Source organism: Gobio gobio (assembly GCF_949357685.1).
Source record: "Gobio gobio genome assembly, chromosome: 7".
NCBI classification, from domain to species: domain Eukaryota; kingdom Metazoa; phylum Chordata; class Actinopteri; order Cypriniformes; family Gobionidae; genus Gobio; species Gobio gobio.
In genome coordinates, this window is record NC_137103.1 from 12,374,158 (window position 1) to 12,396,874 (window position 22,717).

Below are 22,717 nucleotides of genomic sequence, written 5' to 3' on the forward strand. Positions count from 1 at the left end.
TTGATGGAGGTAGAGTTGGTGTCAGCGCTTGTTTCATGGTCAGCTGTCCCTTCGGTAGGCTCGTTTTCTCCGGGGTCGTCTTCACATTTTTATGGTGACGTTGAAGGTGGTGGTTCATGTTTGATGTGTTGGATCTGGTGTACGGAATGACAGCATGGCATAGCTTACACACAGTCTTAGTCTTGTCAGTTACTCTATTGCCGTCTTTGTCTTTTTTAATGAGAAAGCCAAAATACTGCCAGACATATGACTTGTATCCAGGCGGAGCGTCCTCAATTTCGACCTCATTTGACTCCATGGTCGGCTTTTTGGGGGCAAGGCAGTTGGTGCTAATGCTAATATTTGTTAGCTCGCTGCAGTGTTGTTGTTGCAACATGCGCTGTCTTGACGTGACGACGTACCGCACCATTCCCCGGATATAATTTTTTTTTCATTTAGTTTTTTAACCCTGCTTGATCATCAGATGGTGCTGCCAGCCTGCCACCATAGACTGTATGTCTGCCCCATATACAGGGAGTGCAGAATTATTAGGCACGTTGATTTTCTGATCATATTTTTTTTCCAGGCACATTTGACCAATTCCAAACCACAGTAATCCTAATAACTACTATTGATTTAGTATTTAATAATGTATAAGTGATATATAATTGTTCATGAAGGCAAATGTTTGGAATTGGTCAAATGTGCCTGGAAAAAAAATATGATCAGAAAATCAACGTGCCTAATAATTCTGCACTCCCTGTACATACACACATACACATGTACATGCGCATGCACACATACACACGCACATATACATACACATATACATATATACACATGCACACATATACATGCATACATACACACGTACATACACATATACATACACACATATACATACATACACATGCACACATACACATGCACACATACATACACACATGCACACATACACATATACATACACACACACACACATATACATATACACATACAAACATACACATGCACACATTCACATACACATATACACACATACACACACACACATACACACATATACATACATACATACACATATACATACATATACATACATACATACATACATACATACATATACATACACACATACATACATACATATACATACACACATATACATACATACACATGCACACATACACACATACACATACACACATATACATGCACATATATATATATATACATACATACATGCATACATACACACACACACACACACACACACACACACACACACACACACACACACACACACACTAACTTAATTTTGTAGTCTACAGTGTAAGAGTTTGACACAGCCTGGAAGAAATAGTTGAATTAAGTCGTTATTTTGTTTGTATTTTTCCACACACAAAGTATTCTCGCCACTTCATAACTTTAAAGTTGAACCACTGGAGTCACATGGACTATTTTAACAATGTCTTTACTTCCTTTCTGGGCTTTGAAAGTGTTAATTAAGTTGCTGTCTATGGAGGGGTCAGAGAGCTCTCGGATTTCATCAAAGTAATTAATGACATCATTTTCATTTTTGGGTGAACTAACCCCTGAAGAGAAGTAGTCACTTAGCCTAGTCGGAAATGTCAATTGATGGCCATTTTCTGCTTTCCAATCTTTTATTAGTGAATTTTTGAGTAGGTACTTGTTAAATAAGTTTTCAGTGGCATTCAAGAGCGATGCTTGTGAACACAGCTTTTATTTTTAGTTATAGACCTTAGTCAGGTTAGATGTCGTCATATAAATGAATCACGGATGAAAACAGGCCTGTGAGGGATAGATTTGCAGTCTTTATAATGGCAGGCGCTGTATAAAGGTCCTTGATTGAATGCTCTGTACTTCTGTCCCTCACAGCCTTGTTTTCATTCCCGTTAAAAAGGTCCATTCCCAAGAAAGGAGGTCTCCATCCCGTTTTGAATTTGCAGATCCTTGGCAAACACCTCAGAAAACACTAATTCAAAGTACACAAAATATTGGCTCTCTTCATTCATCATAGCAACCGGATCATGTGAATCAATCTTCAAGATGCTGATTTCCATGTAGCCATGCGTCTTCTCATCGTGCTCCTACTGTAATCCGTGACGCAGTTTCTGTAAATTATAATGCATGTGATTGTTTCTGCACAGCTCTAATAAATGAACCGATCAGTAAACCGTTAATTGATGCACTGAAGCAAACGGAGATCTGTAATGGATATGCTTTTTCTAAAGCGCTCACGGTTGAGCCCTGATGAAAGCTGTTGTTAATAACTTGGTTCATAGTTCAGCAGATGGTGCGGAGACGTTCTGCTGTGTTTTCTTTGAATCAAAGCGCTACAGAGAAATTGATGCTGGTGTGTGTGAGTGTGACTTTGGCCGATGGGAAATGTTCCCTGTAATGAAGCTCTAGTTCTGTGTGTGCTGAGGACGGTGCTTCTGCCTCATAGAGGATGCTGTGTCACTTTCTCTGTGTGTGTGTGTGTGTGTGTGTGTTTAGGTTTTGTAGCAGACTCAAGCTGGGTTGGCATCTGTCATAACCCCCAATAGTTAAACCATCAGCAGGCAAAGCACTACACATGTACACACACACACACACACACACACACACACACACATATGAAGCATCATGGTAAGATGAATTGTCCTCCCCTCCCCCTGCACAACACACCTGCTGTGACATAAATCAGAGCAAGAGAAGGAGGAAGCCAATGAAGCGAGTTATGAAGGGAGAGAGAAAGTGGACTGGGAGCTTGAGAATAAACTCCTCTCATGTGGCTGTGAGCTGCTTATTATGCCAGATGTCAGACACCTAGATACTGTAGACACACACACACACACACCTGTCATTAGAGCTCCCCGCTACCCACACACACACACACACACACACACACACACCACTGTCAGACTTTCACTCACATTACAACGTGCACCCAACACAGCCCCAAAACCTCCATTAAGGCCCCACCTCAGACTATATACACTAGATTACCCATAATCCCCTGAACACTAATCACAGCCTCACACACCTGCAGCCTGAAGCACATGACTCATTTAATGCAGGATGATTTGCATATTCAGGATGGATTTTGAATATATATGAAGGATTTACATTTTCAGTGACAGATTATGCAATCTTCATATTTCTCAGAAGTGTCGGATGAAGACGGGCAGTTGGAGAGCGTGTGTGTGGATGGTTGTGAGTGACGTTTGGGCTCTTCTTCAGTAATTGTGTTGCTGTGGTGGTGGTGGTGGTGGTGGTGGTGGTGGCCATTGTGACCCAGAAGTGGCAGTTTTCCGCGTGCAGAACATCAGTATGAGCCTGTGCCGGCTCGTTAGGGCCAGCGTGACATTCTGTCATTGTCACTGAGGGCTAATTATAAACACCAGCTTCAGCTCCTGACCCACTCGCATCGAAAAACACTCTCCTTTCTCCCTTCTTTTCCTTATACTTTCCTCCTTTGTTTTCCTTGTCCTTCCCTTTTCTTTTTCCGCATCCTCTCATTTTCCTTTCCTTTGATTTTTCCTTATCATTTTCACATTTTCCTTGCATTTCTGTCTTTTTGTTCTCCTTTCGCTTTCATTTCCTCTTTGTATTCCACTTTATTTTCTCTTTCTCTCATGTCCTTTCTCCCTTTCCCTAACAATTCTTTTTTCCTTTCCTATCATTACCGCATTTTCTTAACCATTTCTGTCTTTTTGTTCTCCTTTCGTGTTCATTTTTTGAATTTCCTTTTCCTCTCCCTTTTTTGTTTTCCACTTTATTTTCTTTTTCTCTCATTTCCTTTATCCTTTCCCTCCCATTTCCTTATTCTATTTTCTTTTCCTTTCATTTTCTCCTTATCCTTTATTCCTTCATTTTGTTATTTTCCTTATCCTCTTTTGTTTTCCACTTTATTTTCTTTTTCTCTCATTTCCTTTATCCTTTCCCTCCCATTTCCTTATTCTATTTTCTTTTCCTTTCCTTTCATTTTCTCCTTATCCTTTATTCCTTCATTTTATTTTCCTTATCCTCTTTTGTTTTCCACTTTATTTTCTCTCATTTCATTTTCTTTACCATTTTCCTTGAAATTCTGTCTTTTTTGTTCTCCTTTCGCTTTCATTTCCTTTTCCTCTTCCTCTTTTGTTTTCCACTTTTTCTTTTTCTCTCATTTCCTTCCCATTTCCTTATTTTATTTCCTTCAATTTTCTCCTTATCTTTATTCCTTCATTTTCTTCTTTTGCTCATCCTCTCTTTTGTTTTCCACTTTATTTTTTTCTAATCTTTCCTTTCCTTTGATTTTCCTTATCATTTCCACATTTTCTTTACCATTTCCTTGCATTTCTGTCTTTTTGTTCTCCTTTCGCTTTAATTTTTTCATTTCCTTTTCCTCTTTTGTTTTCCACTTTATTTTCTCTCTCTCTCATTCCTTCCCATTTACTTATTCTTTTTTCTTCTATCATTTTCCTTTTCCTAATATTTATTCTTTTGTTTTTATTCTCATTTTCTTTTCCTTTCCTTTGATATTTTTTTTTCCTCATCCTATAATTTTTTCCTATCATTTCCACATTTTGTTAACCATTTTTTCTTGCATCTGTCTTTTTGTTCTCCTTTCGCTTTTTTTCTTCTTTTTTTCATTTCATTTTCTCTCATGTCCTTTCTCCTTTCCTTCCCATTTCCTTATTCTATTTTCTCTTTATCGTTTTCCTTTTCCTAATATTTTCTTATTTTTTGTTTGTTTTCCTTTTCTCTCATTTTCTTTTCCTTTCCTATCATATCCACATTTTCTTTCCTTGCATTTCTGTTTTGTTTTCCTTTTGCTTTCATTTTCAATTTTTTTCCCTTTTCCTCTTTTTGTTTTTCCATTTCCTTTTATTTCCTTTCCTTCCCATTTCCTTATTCTATTCCCTTCAATTTTCTCATTATCTTTATTCCTTCATTTTGTTATTTTCTTTATCCTCTCCTCTTGTTTTCCTTTTATTCTCTCATTTCCTTTCCCCTTACCTTCCTTTTTCATATCCTTTATATTTTTACTTTGATTTTCTCCTTTTCTTATTTACCTTTTCCTAATTTTCTCATTATTCTTTTTTCTTTTCCCTTTTATTTATCATTCCATTTTATTTTTATTTCCGTTTCTCGTTTTACTTTCATTTTTGTCCTTTTTTGTTTTTTCTTTTCCTCTCCTCTCACTCTCTCTTCCTCTTTCTTTGTTGCAGGGATCAGATGGGAAAAGAGGAAGTTCTCCTGCGTATTCAGTAAGTCTCTCTGTCCCAGTCATGTGAGAATTGAATAGAGAATTGAACATGAATGATGCTTTTGGAGGCTCTCGGTTCAGTCAAATCGACAGCCCTCTCTTCGGAGGGTTATGGCGTGCCTTCCAAAAATGCGCTGGTCTAGCCCACATGAGAGTTTATCATTTCTACAACGACCTCAAATTAAGCTTTGATTGTAAAATTAACATGATGGAGCTTTTTATAATATACAGGGCGGAGTTTAACCACATCTATTTTGGAAACTCTCTCTCGGTTTCTCCGCTATAAAGAGATTAGCATTTTAATCAACATATAGATGAGGCAGCGTTTCTTTTTATACATTAACTGCATGTGTAGGACACAGTTTATCACTTAATAGTGTGTGGGTATCAAAATCTGTGCTGGAGTTTGGTGGCAGATGTGGAGGTTTCAGTCCAAGCCAGTGAGCAAGAACTCCTCTCTGATCAGAATGCAAAGATGCCCTTGGCAGCACACCCCTCTTTGTCTGTGCTGAAAAGAGCAGGATATTTCTGCATCCTTTCCCTAGTGAGGGAGAAAATAGACTGTGATTATTGGTCCCGGCCCCGGATTATGCACTCTCACATTAGAGATATTCTTAGAGCCATTTAGACTCAAGAGTCATTAAATACTGTTTGAAGACACACAATATGTCTCCTTTTACTTATTCAAAGATTGTACGATTTGCTCTCAGGAGACTATGAATTTAAATGTGGTGCTCAGTGCTTGCTGAGGCCAGCGTTATATCGTGCATCGAGTGCAAAATAAGACCAGGATAAATTCATAACAAATGGTGTATGAATGTAATATCTCTCATTTATAGACTCCTGAAAAGAAGCACTCTGAATCATCACGGGGCAGGAAGAGGAAAGCTGACAACCAATCGGAAAGCAGTCAGGGTAAACGCTTGTCTCTCTCTTTCTCTCTCGATCTCCATCTCCCTCCCTCTCTGTCTCCATGTGTGTGTTTTCTAGTATGTTCTTTACATGTAGCTTAATCACATGTCTTTTTTTTCCTCTCATAGGAAAGTCTGTCATTCGGGGACTGAAAATTAGTGATTATTTTGATGTGAGTATCTGCCAGTAATTTGAGGGAAAAGATATGATATATCTTTGGCATTCTCTTAATGAGTGCGGAACTGACATATAGTCACTGCAACTTGGATGATATTGTTTTAACCCTCTGATGCTGTTCAGACATTTTTGACCGAATATATTTATTTTTTTATTTGTTTTACTTTATCGCAATGGTACAAAACATGGAAAAGGTTTTGGCACTTGCTGTGTGCGCACAAAAAAATCATGGGCATGATTCAAAAAGGTTAAATAGTCCTAAAAAGAATAGTCACACTTGTACTGTTCGCGGTCAAAAATGAACGCGTTGGAAACGAATGGGAAGTGAATTTCATCTAGTGGAAATGTTTGGTACTGCGCACAAACAAAATCTTACTGAAAGCTCAAATGTGGAATACAATTGGTTTCGATTTATGGCTTTGATTTTCTCAGTTTTAGAGTAAACTATGTTTTGTAATATAAAATGTATATTTCTTTAAAATAAATTTAAATAGTATTTTTATGCATTTTCCAAAATAAACCTAAACGTATATTAGGGCTGCATGATATTGGAAAAAAACGTACATTGCAATATTTTTTTCATATATTTTATATTTAATATAAAATGTGATTTATATAAACAGTTTCACCAGTTGATTTGAATAGCTCTATTTGAAAAGAATTCACCATTCTAAAATAATTGGGGGGACTGAATCTGCGTAGAAAATAATAAACAAATTACAAGTATAGATAAATAAAATTGAAATGAGCAGTGTTTTTCAGGTCAATCTAACAGTTGAATAATCAAATGTAAAATAACAGTATTCACTGTATGAATAAACAATAACTAATATAATTAATTAAGACAATTTATCTGTGTTAAAGGGATAGTTCACCCAAAAATGAAAATTGTCATCGTTTAATCACCCTCAAGTTGTTCTAAACCTGTTTGAGTTTCTGATACTGATAAGATATTTAGAAGAATGTTTGTAACCATGCAGATTGACTACCATAGTATTTTTTCCTCTACTATGGTAGTCAATGGTTGCTCTATCTGCTTGGTTACAAACATTCTTCTAAATATCATCTTTTGTGTTCAGCAGAACAAAGAAACTCACACAGGTTTGGAACAACTTGAGCGTGAGTAAATAATGACAGAATTTTCATTTTTGGGTGAACTATCCCTTTAAAGCTACAAAAGTAATTTTCTCTCTCTTTTGTTGTGCTGCGGGTATATTAGCTTGCTGTCCCTTTAAGATGAATGCGCGGACCCAGAACCATAGAAAAAGAGTTGCGACACGCTTTGATCTCGCCGTCACATGGTCACAAGGTTCATGGAGCTCTCAATAGTTTCAAACAACTCTGCTGTTTATCCTTCTTAATCCTATTCAAACAGATTGACAGCGCAGTTTCACTATATTTGCAGCATTTTTTGGTAAATATGAACACAATATGTGCATCGACTTCGACTAGGCTTTACAGTAGCATTTGATTCTGGGGAGAGATAATGAAGAGACAATGTTAATGTTTTTTTTTTTTAATGGTCTGGATGTTTTATTTGGGTCATGTGAGTGCATGATTTTACAGCGTTGAGTATTGTAGCCAATCACAGGCATTTCTAAAATGAAAATAATAACCAATATATGTTTAATTTACCGGGAATGAGAATCCTCTCAGTATCGATCAAAACAAGTTTTATACAGACTCAAAACGCTAGTGCACGTTAGTGCAAGTTTACGTTTTACACAAATCTTCTCATTATCTATAAATCCCTCATCATAACGAACAAAGCACAGAGACGATTTAAATAAAGATTTATTGTGAAGTTTAGTCAGATGTTTTTTGTTTTTCATTAGACTTGTGATGCTCCCTACAATTAGCCTACATATTTAACACTAAAGTACAAATAAAGTAACAAAAATAGATATTTTAATGTTATAATAGTGATTTAAAAAAAAAGTTTGGTTAAAAAAAAAAAAAGAGCAACCAATGTATTTATATCCAGGCCCTAGATGCGTTATTCCTTGATTGGCTACTTCATAGAAACGCATTCGACAGAAAGATCTCGGAGAGATAATATGACCGATAGCATCCAGATATAGTAGCTGTTGCAGTGCTTCTCACGTTATCTAACTGCAGTTAGAGTGATCTATTATATAACATTAACTCTAACTCTTCATAAAATATCACTTCTATCAATATTCCTGAGAGGACAACTAATGCCATAAAATCTCAAAATATGCCGTAATTTCATCCATTTGCCAGGGAGAGTGCTTGAGACACACTGAAATGAATGGGGTTCAATGCTGGAACTTTTGGTTCAAAAGAAAAAGAGAACTCAATACCGCGTTCACGGTCTGTCAGCGCGGCTCTGTGTGTACACACAGAAAACAATGCATGAGTCCGCTTGCTCTTGATGCCTGACTCGACTTAAAAACATTATAAACTTTTACTCTATGATGGTTAAACTTTGCAATTAATCAGTGAATCAGATGCGTTCTGAATCGGGGAGCAACTGGCTGTACGGATCACGGATCAACTACGATCCCTGTACTTCACATCGCACATATCGTGGATGCGCACATCGCAGTATCAATGCTAAAACGATATATCGTGCAACCCTAACTTCTATAACTTTTTTGATTTCGCTTTTTTTAGCTTTATGCCACTTATCTGCCAAACATTTTATTTTAAAAAGAGATCTTAAGTTTTGGTAATAAATGGATAACTCCTTTTTTTTATACCATAAAATATATAAAAGGGGTCATGAACTGAGAAAATCACATTTTCCTTGAGCTTTTGACATTTAAGAGGTCATCATACTATAAGAATCCTGTAAGTTTCATAACTAAAAACTACATTGTTAGTCCAATAAAAGCTTTTATTGTCACCAGGCCCAGCAATTTATTAGCGGACAGTAACTGAGTTGCAATGATGAGATCACTGCTTTCATGCGCTCAACATGTGTGTGATCGGCTACAATGATCATCACTGCAATCTTTCATGCCACAATCTTAATATAATGCCAATTTCAAATGAAAAGACGTTAGCCAATCACAGCAGTGGGTGTTTACACTGAAGTCTCCCAGCAGACACGCCCCTTAAAACAGAGGGTTCAGAGCAGAGGGCTAAAATCAGGGTAGGAAAAATGCAGTTTATTTATAAATTATGAACATTTTTGATGTAAAAAGCATTTTAACATTATTTGTGCACCCAGGAAACATCATAAAACAATAGGACAACGCAGTTCATGACCCCTTTAAATGAAAAACATTATCAAACTAAAATGTAGTACATTTAATTGAATTTAACCGCCACGCGGAGCATCACCAGAGGGTTAAAAATGTGAAACAGCGTTTGTAGCATATTTCACATTTTTTTCAAGCAAAGCTGAAAATTTAGAACAAAATAATGTAGGGTAGACTTGATTGGATTGGATTGTGAAAGTATTATTTTTAATAAATACGATTAATATCATTTTTCCACCCAAGCAGTATTGGCTACATCGAAAGTCATTTTAGAGGTGGAGAAACATTTCATTAATGAAAGGTTTTTCATTTCTTTAGAATAACAAACTGATGAGTCAAACAAAGTAAGAACAACAATTTATTATTAGTAAAATTACATTTATTGAAAATGGTAATGGTGTCAGTTTTAATTTGATTCTGTCTTTGTGTGTGTAGTAATGTATCATTTCTGTGCTTCCAACATCAAGCGGCATTGCAAAAATATTCAATGATTAATTCTTTTCAAACAAGGTTTCCCGAACTTGCTCCGTCTGCCAAATTTGAGCCAATTTTGCTATATCGGGATGCTCAAACAGAACAATTATTAAACAGTGTACAACTTATAATTGTCAAAAACAAAAGCAAAAATTTAAAACAATGTCCAAGCTGCTCTGTTCCATGCGGTGAAAGCATACAATGACCCCCCCCCCATATAAGAGAAAAACTTGTACAATAGATTTCAAGTCTTCTGAATATCTTACCTTCTGCCGCAGATCTCAAATCTCATTGATATTATGCACATTAAAACCTCATGTGTTGACGATGCACATGAGCTCGAAGGTTTGTGCACATTTTTTTCTCCACTTCCTCTTCATATGGTGTTAAGTGGAGTGGTGTCTAGATGTGCTTACATAGATCATAATTTCAAGCGATATGATTTAGTTTATTTTTTTTCTTTCTGTAGTTTCAGGGTGGTAATGGGTCCAGTCCAGTAAGAGGTTTACCGCCTGTCATCCGTTCACCCCAGAACTCACATTCCCACTCTGCACCTGGATCCAGCGTACGTCACACACTCTTTCTGACCCTGCTTACACCTGGTATTAAGAGCTGTCTTGTATGATCTGATCACGAGCAGACAGACGACTTTTTTCACCCGGTAGTAACATGTGTCAGTGAACACTTGTGATCAGATTTCATGAGGCGGGTCTCTGACTTTATCACTGTGTTATTGTGCTGTTTTGAGAAGAACATTCACGTTAATGCTGCAAACACACTCAAAATAACGGAGGATGCAGTGTGAGCTATGGCGAGAAAATAAAAGCATGCGAGTATCTGTGAAACTTCAGAAGCTTCAAGCGCAATAGAATGGGACTGGCATAATTTAAATACATTTTGCATCCAAAAGTGTAAGCACTTCTTCATCTCTTCTCCCATTTACACTAGCACCATAAACTGGAATGCGAACATTGTGTTGCAACCAATTGCAGCAATATTGACGTATTCAGTAGACTAAAACAATTCTAATGACTAAAATTAAATGCTATTTTAAGCCATAATTTTACCAAAATGTCACTTTGCAGGCCAACCGGCAGTTTGCACCACACTGATTCCCTCGAGAAAAAGCCAATAGGATTTTTCCATAGGCTTTTGGATTATCACTAAAAACAAGCTCTGTGATCAACACAAGTTTATGATACTTACACATTTTGTCCGTTAGGATAATTATCACAGATAGACAGAGCTTTTATTAATTTTGAAGCCTAAATGCAGTTGCCATAAGTAAAAAGCTAAAGGTAGGCTTTAAACGGACTACACCACGGTCCCGTGATTTCAACGTCACCATCACTAAGCTACCAACAACTCTTCCAGTTTTTATCTCAAAACATTTTCCCAGAACGTTTGAGTTTAAAGGGTTAGTTCCAACCAAAAATGAAAATTCTGTCATTAATTACTCACCCTTATGTCGTTCAACACCCGTAAGACCTCCGTTCATATTCGGAACACAAATGAAGATATTTTTGTTGAAAGCTGATGGCTGAGAAAGGCTTCAGATAGGCCTCCATTGGCATTCAGTACACTTATACTCCCAAGACCGATAAAAGGCACTTAAAACGTTTTTACGAAGTCCATCTCACCACAGTGGCTCTACAATAATCTTACGATGCGACGACAATAGTTTTTGTGCGCAAAAAAAAATCAAAATAACACCTTTATCCAGCTTGTTATTGCCTTCCGCGTGTGCCTCCACGACGCATGCGCGAGAATATGACGTAGCGCCGGGGTTCGGGAATCCATGAAATGCACACTTTAACCCCATTTTGAGAACTACGCCGAGACCTAAAGCACGATCAATGTAGAATCCAACAGCTTAGACACGCGCGTCTTCCTCTGAATGGAGACGGCACTAGAGCTTGCATTAGAATAACTTTTGATGATTTCGGGTAGAAATCTAATGGCGCACGTTGGCAAAATATAATGAAATAACCACCTTAATGTGTAATGTTGACATTTTCTTTTCTTTTTTTGACACGAAAGCTTACATGTTAAGGGAGCAAACTGGCCCAAAATCTCAAAATTGACCACTCCATGAAAAAACTATGTTTTCACCTGCCGTGTCTCGCCTTAAACAAAATCCAGTTTAAAAAAAAACGATTGATTTCGGGACGATGGAACCTGAAGTGCTAAAATACTCACTTCTGTGTTTTGGCATACAAAGTGATGTCAGACCTGCACCACACTATAGTAGGGATGGGACGATAACCGGTTTCACGATAAACCACAATAAAATGTACTGACGGTTAGTAATATCATTTAAAATGTAATTATCATTAAAACCGTTGTAAATCCTGTCCAGGCAGCATCAGTCTGGTGCAGGCGCAGGGCACAGCATTGTTTTTTGAGAGCGAAGAAATGTCAGAAGGCAGCGGATTGTTCAGCCACCTTAAAGGACCAAATCTGAGGTGTGGTCATATTTTGGCTTGTACAAAAGTCCTGAGGGAAATTTAATCGAAGATGGTCATCCTGTCTGCAGAACATGCAAAAAGAAAGTCACTGCAATACAGGCAAACACTTCAAATCTGCTGAGTCGTCTTCAGTGTATAGCGAACGCAAGGCAAGTGGACTTTGACCTCAATACCAAAACTACGTCTGGGAAATAATTGGACACAAAGTTTTGAGTTTAAATATTTTATCTCACTTGCTTGAAATTAACGTGAAGCTTCCGCGAAGAAAAGTTTGCAGCAAGTGGCTCTGAGCCAAAGATGAACGTTGATGAAGTTCAGACAAGACTAGGGTGACATTTAAGGGATAATGTATATTCATTGTCCACTTATTACACAGATTTTCTTTACCACATAAATAATTATGGGAACATATTGAATTGAGTTGAACCTTTTTATAAATCCATTTTGTACAGCGTACAAAACAATCGCCAAGAAAAGATGATCACAAGAAGTTCTAGTTATAATTATAGTAGTATTAATAGTAAAGTCCTCTGATTTCATTTTCAATACAATCAAAAACAGAGACGCAAGTATTTGCATATGAATGAAACGAGAGAGCATCCGTTGTGATGCGTAGATGTGCGCTGTTATAATGCGTTTGTATTGACGACGGCCATTATAGGGAAGAAAATGCCACAGAATAGATTAAAAAAGTGCATAGAGCTGCTTGTTTTATTTGTTGTTTGTTGATTTTCAAATATAAAACTTGTTTTCAATGTGTGCATGAGTTCTTTTTAGGACACTATAATCGTGATATGAAATTTTCATACAGTCTATAGAAAGGAATACAAATATTTGGATCCAAAAGTGTATGCACTTCATCTCTTCTCCCAATAGCACCATAAACTGGAGTGCGAACATTGTGTTACAACCAATTGCAGAAATATTGACGTGTTTAGTGGATTAAATTCAGATGACTTAAACGAAATGGCTTTTTAAGCCAAAAGACTATGACTAAAACTAAATGGAAAATGTGCTGTCTTAATTAACTGCATCTGAGACAGATGCTAATACCATGTGTAAACTGGGCCTCCCTCTGACTCAGTTCATTTCAGTAATTGTGTATCATAATCAATCACTTCTCGCACACGCATATAACCACTAACATTATTACTTAGGAACATTACACACATCACAACACTTGCATAGTTTTGTCTACTTGTGCCTCTCATTACTACAGAGTTTAACTAAATAATGTACAATCTTGTATTTGATCAGACCCGGCAAAGCAGCTCGTCTCCCACCAGTCTGTGTTTTGGGGATTCTGTGATTTCTTCTAGGCTGATGGCAGTCAAGAGTGTTCAGGTGGGACGGATCATTAATGCACTTGCACTCAAGAAACAAGAATGTCATTGGCAGTCATCTTAAAATTAAGCCGTCAGTAGATTACAACTATCAATTCATCTGATTATTTTTTGTAGTTAACATGACACTCTCCTGGTTAAACAAGTATACTTGCTTTAGAAAAGACGCAGACTAATGTGTTTTAAAACGTTTCCTTGGTTTGTTTTATATCTTCATATATCAAAAAGAAAAAAAGTGATATCTTTTCTGATACAAATGAACATTGCAACTTCAAATGACTGTAGTTGAAGAAACACACATTTATAAAACATAATGAAAAGGTGTATTTGTTGAATTGTTTGTGTTGTTCTTCTGCAGACGGACCTGACGGTGGTAAAGCTGGCCACTATAGAGAGCAATAAGAACCTGGACCTGGAGAAGAAGGAGGGCAGGATAGACGATCTGCTGCGGGTGAGCAATAACATGAGACAAATCAATTCATCTCATCAAAAATTATTGTGTGTCAGATTGTGTTTTTGTGACGTTTTTATGAGAAATATCTTTTTCCTAAAGCAGTTCAGTTTAATTAATTTTTTTAAGCAAACCTTCACATTCTAAACAACCAGTTTTAGCAACTGAATCTGAATATTTGCACTGGATTGATCCTTGTAGATTTTTTCACATACCAAAACCTATATATAAATCTGATTCGCTGTAAAACGTTTTAATGTGAAAAATTTGTCACGTTTTATTTGCATCAGACTTATTTATTGTGACTTACTTTTAAGTATTTGTAACAAAGAATATATATACACATTTAAATGCATATTTATTTATAAAAATAAGAAAGATCCATAAATGCTCAGTGGTAAGGTTATTACATCTGTAAAAACAAATAGATAAGATTTGGTTTCCTCTTCTCCATTACCTTGATAGTGTACTTTGAGTAAATTTTCAAGTAAATTACTGATCCGCCCACATTGACACTTTATGATAATTGAGATGAGCTGATTTTTTTCTCCAGAGCGGCTGTACAGCCGAATAACATTCTGTTGCAATATTTTCCTGCTCAACACTGTGAAGCTGCTTTGAAACAGTCGGCATTGTAAAAAGCGCTATATAAATAAAGGTGACTTGACTTGACTAAGCATGTAGCATTGACTCATTAGTGTGGCATGACTTAAAGGGTTAGTTCACCCAAAAATGAAAATTCTGTCATTAATTCCTCACCCTCATGTCGTTCGACACCCGTAAGACCTCCATTCATCTTCAGAACACAAATGAAGATATTTTAGTTGAAATCTGATGGCTGAGAAAGGCTTCAGATAGGCCTCCATTGGCATTCAGTACATTTACACTCACAAGACCCATAAAAGGCACTTAAAACGTCGCTACAAAGTCCATCTCACCACAGTGACTCTACAATTATTTTACGATGCGACGACAATAGTTTTTGTAGGCCAAAAAAAAAAATCAAAATAACACCTTTATCCAGCTTGTTCTTGTCTTCCGTGTGTGCCTCCACGACGCATGCGCGAGAATATGACGCAGATCCGGCGTTCAGACACATGACCCAGAAGCGATTTGTTTACAAGCAGAGGAAGACGCGCGTATCTAAGCTGTTGAATTCTACATTGATCGTGCTTTAGGTCTCGGCGTAGTTCTCAAAATGGGACTAAAGTGTGCATTTCATGGATTACCGAACTCCGGATCTGCGTCATATTCTCGCGCATGCGTCGTGGAGGCACACACGGAAGACAAGAAGAGGTTGAATAAAGTTATTTTGATTTTTTTTTTTGCGCACAAAAACTATTGTCGTCGCTTCGTAAAATCATTGTAGAGTCACTGTGGTGAGATGGACTTTACGACGTTTTAAGTGCCTTTTATGGGTCTTGTGAGTGTAAATGTACTGAATGCCAATGGAGGCCTATCTGAAGCCTTTCTCAGCATCAGCTTTCAACTAAAATATCTTCATTTGTGTTCCGAAGATGAATGGAGGTCTTACGGGTGTCGAACGACATGAGGGTGACTAATTAATGACAGAATTTTCATTTTTGGGTGAACTAACCCTTTAAGTCCCTAGGGCGGGGTGGGTGGTATGGGAACTAGGGTTGGTCTACCAAAGTGGCATCAGACAATGTATAAGGTGAAACATCAAATTGTGCTCATTGAACTGTTTTGAGTGTAATTTGCCGGCTCAATGTTGTGATGTCTGTCAGCCATCGGCGATGGACTATGGCATCGTCTGTTGGCCCAACCCTAATAGGAACTGTTTTGTCTTGCTTGTTCTTTGTTTTGCTTTGTTAATTTTTTTTTTTTTGTATGTGTGTGTTTCTTCCTTATGTTTATAATGGGGAATCATAAATACTCTGACAATGATTGTCAAATTGTTGTATTCCACAATAAAACGATTTTGAACATGAAAAACTGTATTTTCTCTTCCTCTTCTCCACAGGCAAACTGTGATCTAAGACGACAAATTGATGAACAACAAAAGCTTCTAGAAAAGTACAAAGAACGTTTAAACAAGTGCATCACCATGAGCAAGAAACTTCTGATTGAAAAGGTGAGGAATCCTTGTGATATTTAAGAAATCCGTATTTCTAATGTAAACATGACCCTCTGCTGGCCTGTAAACATGTAGAAATTATTTGATATGTGGGTGTGTATTTGCATGTCTTACTACCTTTATATAAAATGATTGTGTGTAACCTAAAAGATTGCTGTGTAACGCCATCATTTAACCACAAGCTTAAAAGTGTTATAAATGGTACAAAGAGTAAGAAATGATTCATATCTTTATAAAAGTGTGTGCATTTGTCCAGAGCACACAAGAGAAGCAGGCCTGTCGGGAGAAGAGCATGCAGGATCGACTGCGATTGGGTCATTTTACCACTGTGAGACACGGAGCCTCATTTACAGAGCAGTGGACAGACGGATATGCCTTCCAGAACCTCGTCAAGTAAGACACTTACTGCTGTTTGACCGCATAAGCACACATTCTAATGCTAGCATACCTTTATACAATACTTTGCATATGTGAACACAGGTGCGCTCTATGATAACTTGACTCGTAAAAAAAAGTAACTCTTTTTGTCTGTCTTCACTCATGTTTTCACCCATCTCTATAGTAAAGGCCTGTTCCCACCTGGGATGATGACTACAACTATAGTTTTTATGATTGGTCTAATTCACTGAGGGGTTGCGTTTCAGTGTAAACGGACCAAAATGGAGACTTTTGAAAACGATGGTGTGGCTGCCCACATTACGCTACCTAAACACGACAACAACAGCCCAGGGCTGCGTTTCCCGAAAGCATTGCACACCTAAGTTGATCGTAGAGACCTTTGATGGCTATTTTTGCAATGCTTTTGGGAAGCACAGCCCTGGGCCGTCTCTCTCAACGGCTCTGTAACATACCAGCCTCAACGACCATATAAACAATAGCGCAGAGATGGAGCCAAATGCTTTGCTGACTTTGTGGGGCTTTTTAGCAGCCATTGTGCATTTAAACGCTGTATTGTATTGTATTGTATTGCACTGCAGCTGCCAACATGCAAGAGGCAACTGTTTACACATACCCAGTGTGCATGAACGGTCATGTGACATGTGTTTTCGGTCATGTAGTGTGGATGGAGATCGTTTCTAAAGTAAACTAGTGTAAACGGGGCCACAGAGGAACAGCATGGTTAGAATAATATTTTTTCAGCTGATGAACAATAAGAACATTGCCCAATCAGAATCCACCTGACTCTAAAGAGCTCAAGCATTCCAAGCCACAAATGATACAACTGTTACAATAAACAGAACATTATCGTTATGTTACGATATAGTTATTCTTAATGTGAAAGTCTCTTGTAGAGTCCATTACAGATTTCACTTGATTACAGAATTGAAGTGTTTCTATTGCCTGTATGAACCGTTTGTATTGCCTGTTTTATGCAGACAGCAGGAATGGATCATTCAACAACGTGAAGAAATCGAAAGACAGAGGAAACTGTTAGCTAAGAGAAAACCACCAGCAGCCAGCAGCTCACAGTCGCCCAGCACCAACTCTGAGCCGAAACAACGAAAGACCAAGGCTGTGAACGGCTCAGAGAACGACCCCTTCCTCAAACCCAGCCTTCCACAGCTGTGAGTGATGTAATAAATGACCACAGTGTATCCACACAAAACGGCCTTCCATGTTTTACATGCGTCACTAACATTCGCACTGACGAGGTTCTGATTTAATTTGCCGGAAATGATCCTTAAGCAGATGTACCAAGACTATGCAAAAGCTTGGACACACTTGACTGACATTTTTCTGATGATCTTTTGATCCAAATGATTCTAGTTAAATGCCTGAAAACAGTTTGTAGATAAATGTAAATCAAGTTTAATTAATGATTTAATTTGAAATAAATCATATTTTTTTATAGTTTTAAAAATGGCAGGATTTATTATGAGCCAAATGTAAGTTTGAAGACATTTCTTTCCACAATATGAAAAATGGCTTTTTGTCTGCCACACTACACAAGTCTGTCAGTGAGCAGTGTGGTGAGATTGTAAAAGCTTCTTCAGAATCATGTGATTTAAACTCTTTGACAGTCAGAGCATCCTAACGCAGTACACGTACGGAGATTTTTTTTTTTTTTATCCTGTTCCTCTGATGTTCCTGCAGGCTAACATTAGCTGAGTACCATGAGCAGGAGGAGATCTTCAAACTGAGACTTGGCCATCTCAAAAAGGTCAGTTCACAAGCTCAGTGGCTCCTTCTTGTATGATTCAGATCCTCATGCATTTCAGAACATGTTAAAACTACGGCTGTCAAAAGTAACACGTTAACTCATGTGATTAAAAAAATTTCAATTCAACGCATCTCCTTACCGTAACCTGATTCACAACGGTAAGCTTGTAATAATGTGCTATAATTTAAGTGGTACTGGTAGCTTTCTGTGGGAAATACGAGCATGGTGCCGTTGTCACGTCTTTATACATAGAGGAGTCCGGCTAGGCTATCGCATGTGAGGATGCTGCAGGTGGCGGATCATTTATAGTCTTTTCTCACAGCAGCTGGAATAATTAAACGTATCATTTTGATGGTGGATTATAATCCAGAAAGGTCCAAATTAGAGGTCGACCGATTCATCGGTTTTGCCGATTAATCGGCACTGATAGCTGATTGGTGGAACAATCGGTTATCGGCAAAAATCCACACCGATAGTTTTTCCGAGTTGCGTCCGTTGCTGGAGCGGCTGAGCTCTGTCATTACACAGTCCGAGAGCTCTGAGAAGGGTCTGATGGCATCATATAGCACAAGAGCGGCCTCTAGAGGCCAAATAAAAACTCACTGACGCCTCGTGTTTACATTCACACGCGGCGCTGCACAGAGAGCGCTGAGATGTCAGATGCGCGTTTATAAAACACGACTGCGAAACGGTATGAATACAGAACACTATAATTGTTTGGCAACAAGTACTGTAAAGTAATTAATTTCTTGACTAGATGCTGCATTAACAGGTAAATAACAGCAGTGTGTGTGTTTGTCATCGAGGCTGAGAGGACGCTAACATTAGCAGTACCTCAAGTGGTTCAATCAATGTGATAAAAACACACGCAAGTCCGACCCAAATGTTGCATATATAAAATTAGTGATGTGAGAAAGCAAACCGTATCGTCATGCTGCCGACAGAAACATAAACAAAGCAGAAATGCATTAGTTTTTTATTAGATAATCTCCTTCTAAAAAAGCAGACTGTTTGGATTTGTATGAAATGGTGACACTGCAATAACATTCCATTTGTAACATCAACTACGCTTAATAAATGCTGTGGAAGTATTGTTCATCGTTAGTATGTTAATTTCAACATTAAATTGAGTTTGAATGTGTATCTGTTAACCTTGGTTAATGCACTATGATCCAACATGAATAATCAAGGTACAAGTGTATTGCTCATTAATACATGCTACAAAAATGTATGCATAATGCATATAGTTCATGTGAGCTAATACATCCTTGTTGCATAGGGACTTGTATAGTGTTACCTATGAAATGTACATGCATGTTTCTAGATTAAACTATTACAGGTCAAATTTGTTTCTTTACCTATAATGTTAAATATTTTTTCTGAAGAATTTGTTCTGTCAGAACTTCTCATTTTAATATTCATATTTATAAGTTTTTAATTTAGCATTTTTTCATTTTTTGTTATAAAGTTCAGCACTGGTTTACTTGTTTTTTGAATCCTGAATCCATTTTAAAAACTATCGGTTGATTAATCGGTCCAACCTAGATATCGGTATCGGTAAAATCCACTATCGGTCGACCTCTAGTCCAAATGACAATCATTAGTGACAACTGGAGATTCACCCGTAGTCAAAAGCAAAAGATTAGACTGTACAGAAATTGAAATCTACAGGTACACACAAACAGGTAATACACATAGTCACGCAATGCTGATGTTGTTAACATTACCGATTTGAGAACAAAGTATAACAATAATAATGATCAGCACTGTTTAATGTGACGTGAGCGAAGCAATCGTTAGATTTAATCACCGTTGGTAGCACAGTTTTATTGTAATGCTTTTTTTAATGTTACTTACTTGTTCAGATTACATTTTTCCAGTGAAAATTCTTGTTTTGGTCATATTTCCAAGACGTAGAATCTGTGATTTCTGAAGAACAGTTTCCGCACCGGTGCACTTACGGACTGCAGCTTTAAGGCAGCATCTGTTTTTACCGCCATCCTTTAGCTAGCTTTACCTTTACCATATATGACCACGCTCTTATTTATGCAAATGTTTTTAAACCATTCAAGTGCTGTCTGTGAAATGTCCTGTCTGTGTGACACAATTGTGCGCACCGAAAGCAGCTTCAGACAGCGTTTGAATGGACAAAAACACACAAAGACATTTGACAAAACGAGCATTTTGGCATAATTTTAAGTAAGTTAAATGAAGACTTAAATGAACGTAAAGAGTTGAGAAAATATGTCAGATCCAGGTCATGTGCATCAGCTCTTAAGTTAATCAAACCACAAAAGAGAAAACCACTCACTGCTCTTGACTGAATAACTTTAGTAGCTTTAATAACAATTCATCTATTTATAATTTATGCAGAGAGCACTGTGAAGTGTTTGATAACTTTATTCAATATCTGTATTTGTATTTCTGTATTTCCTACCTGTTAGGTCTTTATGTTGTTTTTACACTAATTTGGAGAAATTATTACATAAAAATGTGTCTCAATTCGAAATGTTTCAATTGATTGACAGCACTAGTTTAAACATTTGAAAAAGAAAAGATGGTGTCTGGCTTTTGGTTTCTGCAGTGTAAAATAAAGACATTAGAAGTCATCTTTTAATGTGCAAGAGTGCAAGAATTTATTCATTTACTTAAAGGTAGGGTAGGTAGGATTTGGTTAAAAAACTTTTTTTCCAAATTTGTTTAAACTTTCTTTATATATCAATACATAATCAAAATGTAAGTACTCTGAAAAAGAATGTATGAAAATTGAGTGCCTGTAGACCTCTCACGACTGTTTTAAAGACAGCTCATTATTTCCATTCACTCCACCTTCTCCCTTCTGGGCTCTTTCCAAAGCCACGCCCCCAAAACACATGAACGCGCTACGCCGACCGCGATCAGCTCAGCTGGAGGACGCATTATTTACCTGAGGCTAGCGGAGAAGTGCATGTAGTGACATCATGTCAGAACCACATGTAATAAAAAAATCTAACTTTATCATTATGAATATAAACAAATAAGATGTCTTTTAGTACTCACTCTCAAGCTAGAATAACGATACTGGTAAAGTTCAAAATACACACACAACACAGTGTCTACGACACACACAGATACAAAATAAAAACATTGGTAGAGTATATAAAAACAAACCAAGGGCCGAAATAAACGTGCAGGTAAAGTTCCCGGTGAACATGGTAGAAGAGTTTAGACAGAGGGTAGTAGCTAAAGCTAACTTAGTTCTAAAAAAAGTTCCTGGATGCGGTGTACTAGCTTTTACACATGCATTTTGTTATCTAAAGTTACATTTTGCGAAATTCAACACGACAGCGATCAACTTGAGCTAAGCATATTGAGTATTTATCATCTCTACTAATGGTTCCCTAAGTGTATAACATTGTAACTTTATGCTAAGTAATGTTATGTTAGCTATATTAGGCAGCTACGTGTGCTAGTGAGACATGCTTCATGAAAACATAAACCAAAAAAATGTACAATCAAAATGAAAGATTACCTGTCCAGCAGAAATAAAGCCTCTTGAACTCAAACGGGTGTGCCAGGGTTGCCAGGTTTTCACAACAACATCCGCCCAATTGCTACTCAAAACTAGGCCAAAACAAGCCCAATCGTGTTTCTCCGGTAAAAATTTGCATTTGGGGGGTAAAATATGTGTCTTTTTGGTAGGGCTGCCTGCTAAAATTCGCAAATCCCGGGGGAAAACATTACATTATTGGGGTCGCTTCAACCCGCGGACATGAAAAACAGCCCGCGGCAAGTGTTTGAAGTAGCCCGACTTGGCAACACTGGGGCGCGCATGTGAGCAGATCCTGGAGCAAAAGCGGCGGTAGCCATGGTAGCGAGAGAGAGTGACAGTCGCCCAAGCCAATCACTTGATTCGGCCCGAACGAAAATAATGAGCGGTGTTTATTGCAGATTAAAAAGTCTAGAGTCACTCGATTTTTATACTCTCTTTTTCAGAGTACTTAAATTTTAATTATGTATTGACATATAAAGACAGTTTAAACAAATTTGGACAAAAGTGTTTTAGATCAGACTTACCTACCCCACCTTTAAGTTGCTTTTTAATGATGGGGATGAAAAAGAAGTTCCTTCACCCTAATATAAGTCTCTAATGCTCACCAGGGCTGCATTTATTTGATCCAAATAACCGTAATA

The 22,717-nt window shown here is 37.4% G+C and overlaps 1 protein-coding gene across 10 annotated transcripts in view; it reads left to right on the top strand.

The window, feature by feature from the left end:
• Window positions 1–22,717, top strand: part of tlk1a (tousled-like kinase 1a) — an 83,974-nt gene that overhangs the window by 47,455 nt on the left and 13,802 nt on the right. For 2 of the 10 annotated variants that reach the window (XM_079822042.1, XM_079822049.1), the window contains exons 4-15: window positions 5,196–5,234; window positions 6,073–6,148; window positions 6,274–6,317; window positions 9,868–9,893; window positions 10,302–10,368; window positions 10,493–10,588; window positions 13,749–13,835; window positions 14,193–14,285; window positions 16,270–16,380; window positions 16,640–16,776; window positions 17,760–17,948; window positions 18,478–18,544. In XM_079822042.1, the coding sequence (XP_079678168.1) occupies window positions 5,196–5,234; window positions 6,073–6,148; window positions 6,274–6,317; window positions 9,868–9,893; window positions 10,302–10,368; window positions 10,493–10,588; window positions 13,749–13,835; window positions 14,193–14,285; window positions 16,270–16,380; window positions 16,640–16,776; window positions 17,760–17,948; window positions 18,478–18,544 (1,032 nt within the window). The remainder of the gene's footprint in view (window positions 1–5,195; window positions 5,235–6,072; window positions 6,149–6,273; window positions 6,318–9,867; window positions 9,894–10,301; window positions 10,369–10,492; window positions 10,589–13,748; window positions 13,836–14,192; window positions 14,286–16,269; window positions 16,381–16,639; window positions 16,777–17,759; window positions 17,949–18,477; window positions 18,545–22,717) is intronic. The other 8 variants (XM_079822045.1, XM_079822046.1, XM_079822048.1 and 5 more) reach the window with 5 other exon arrangements.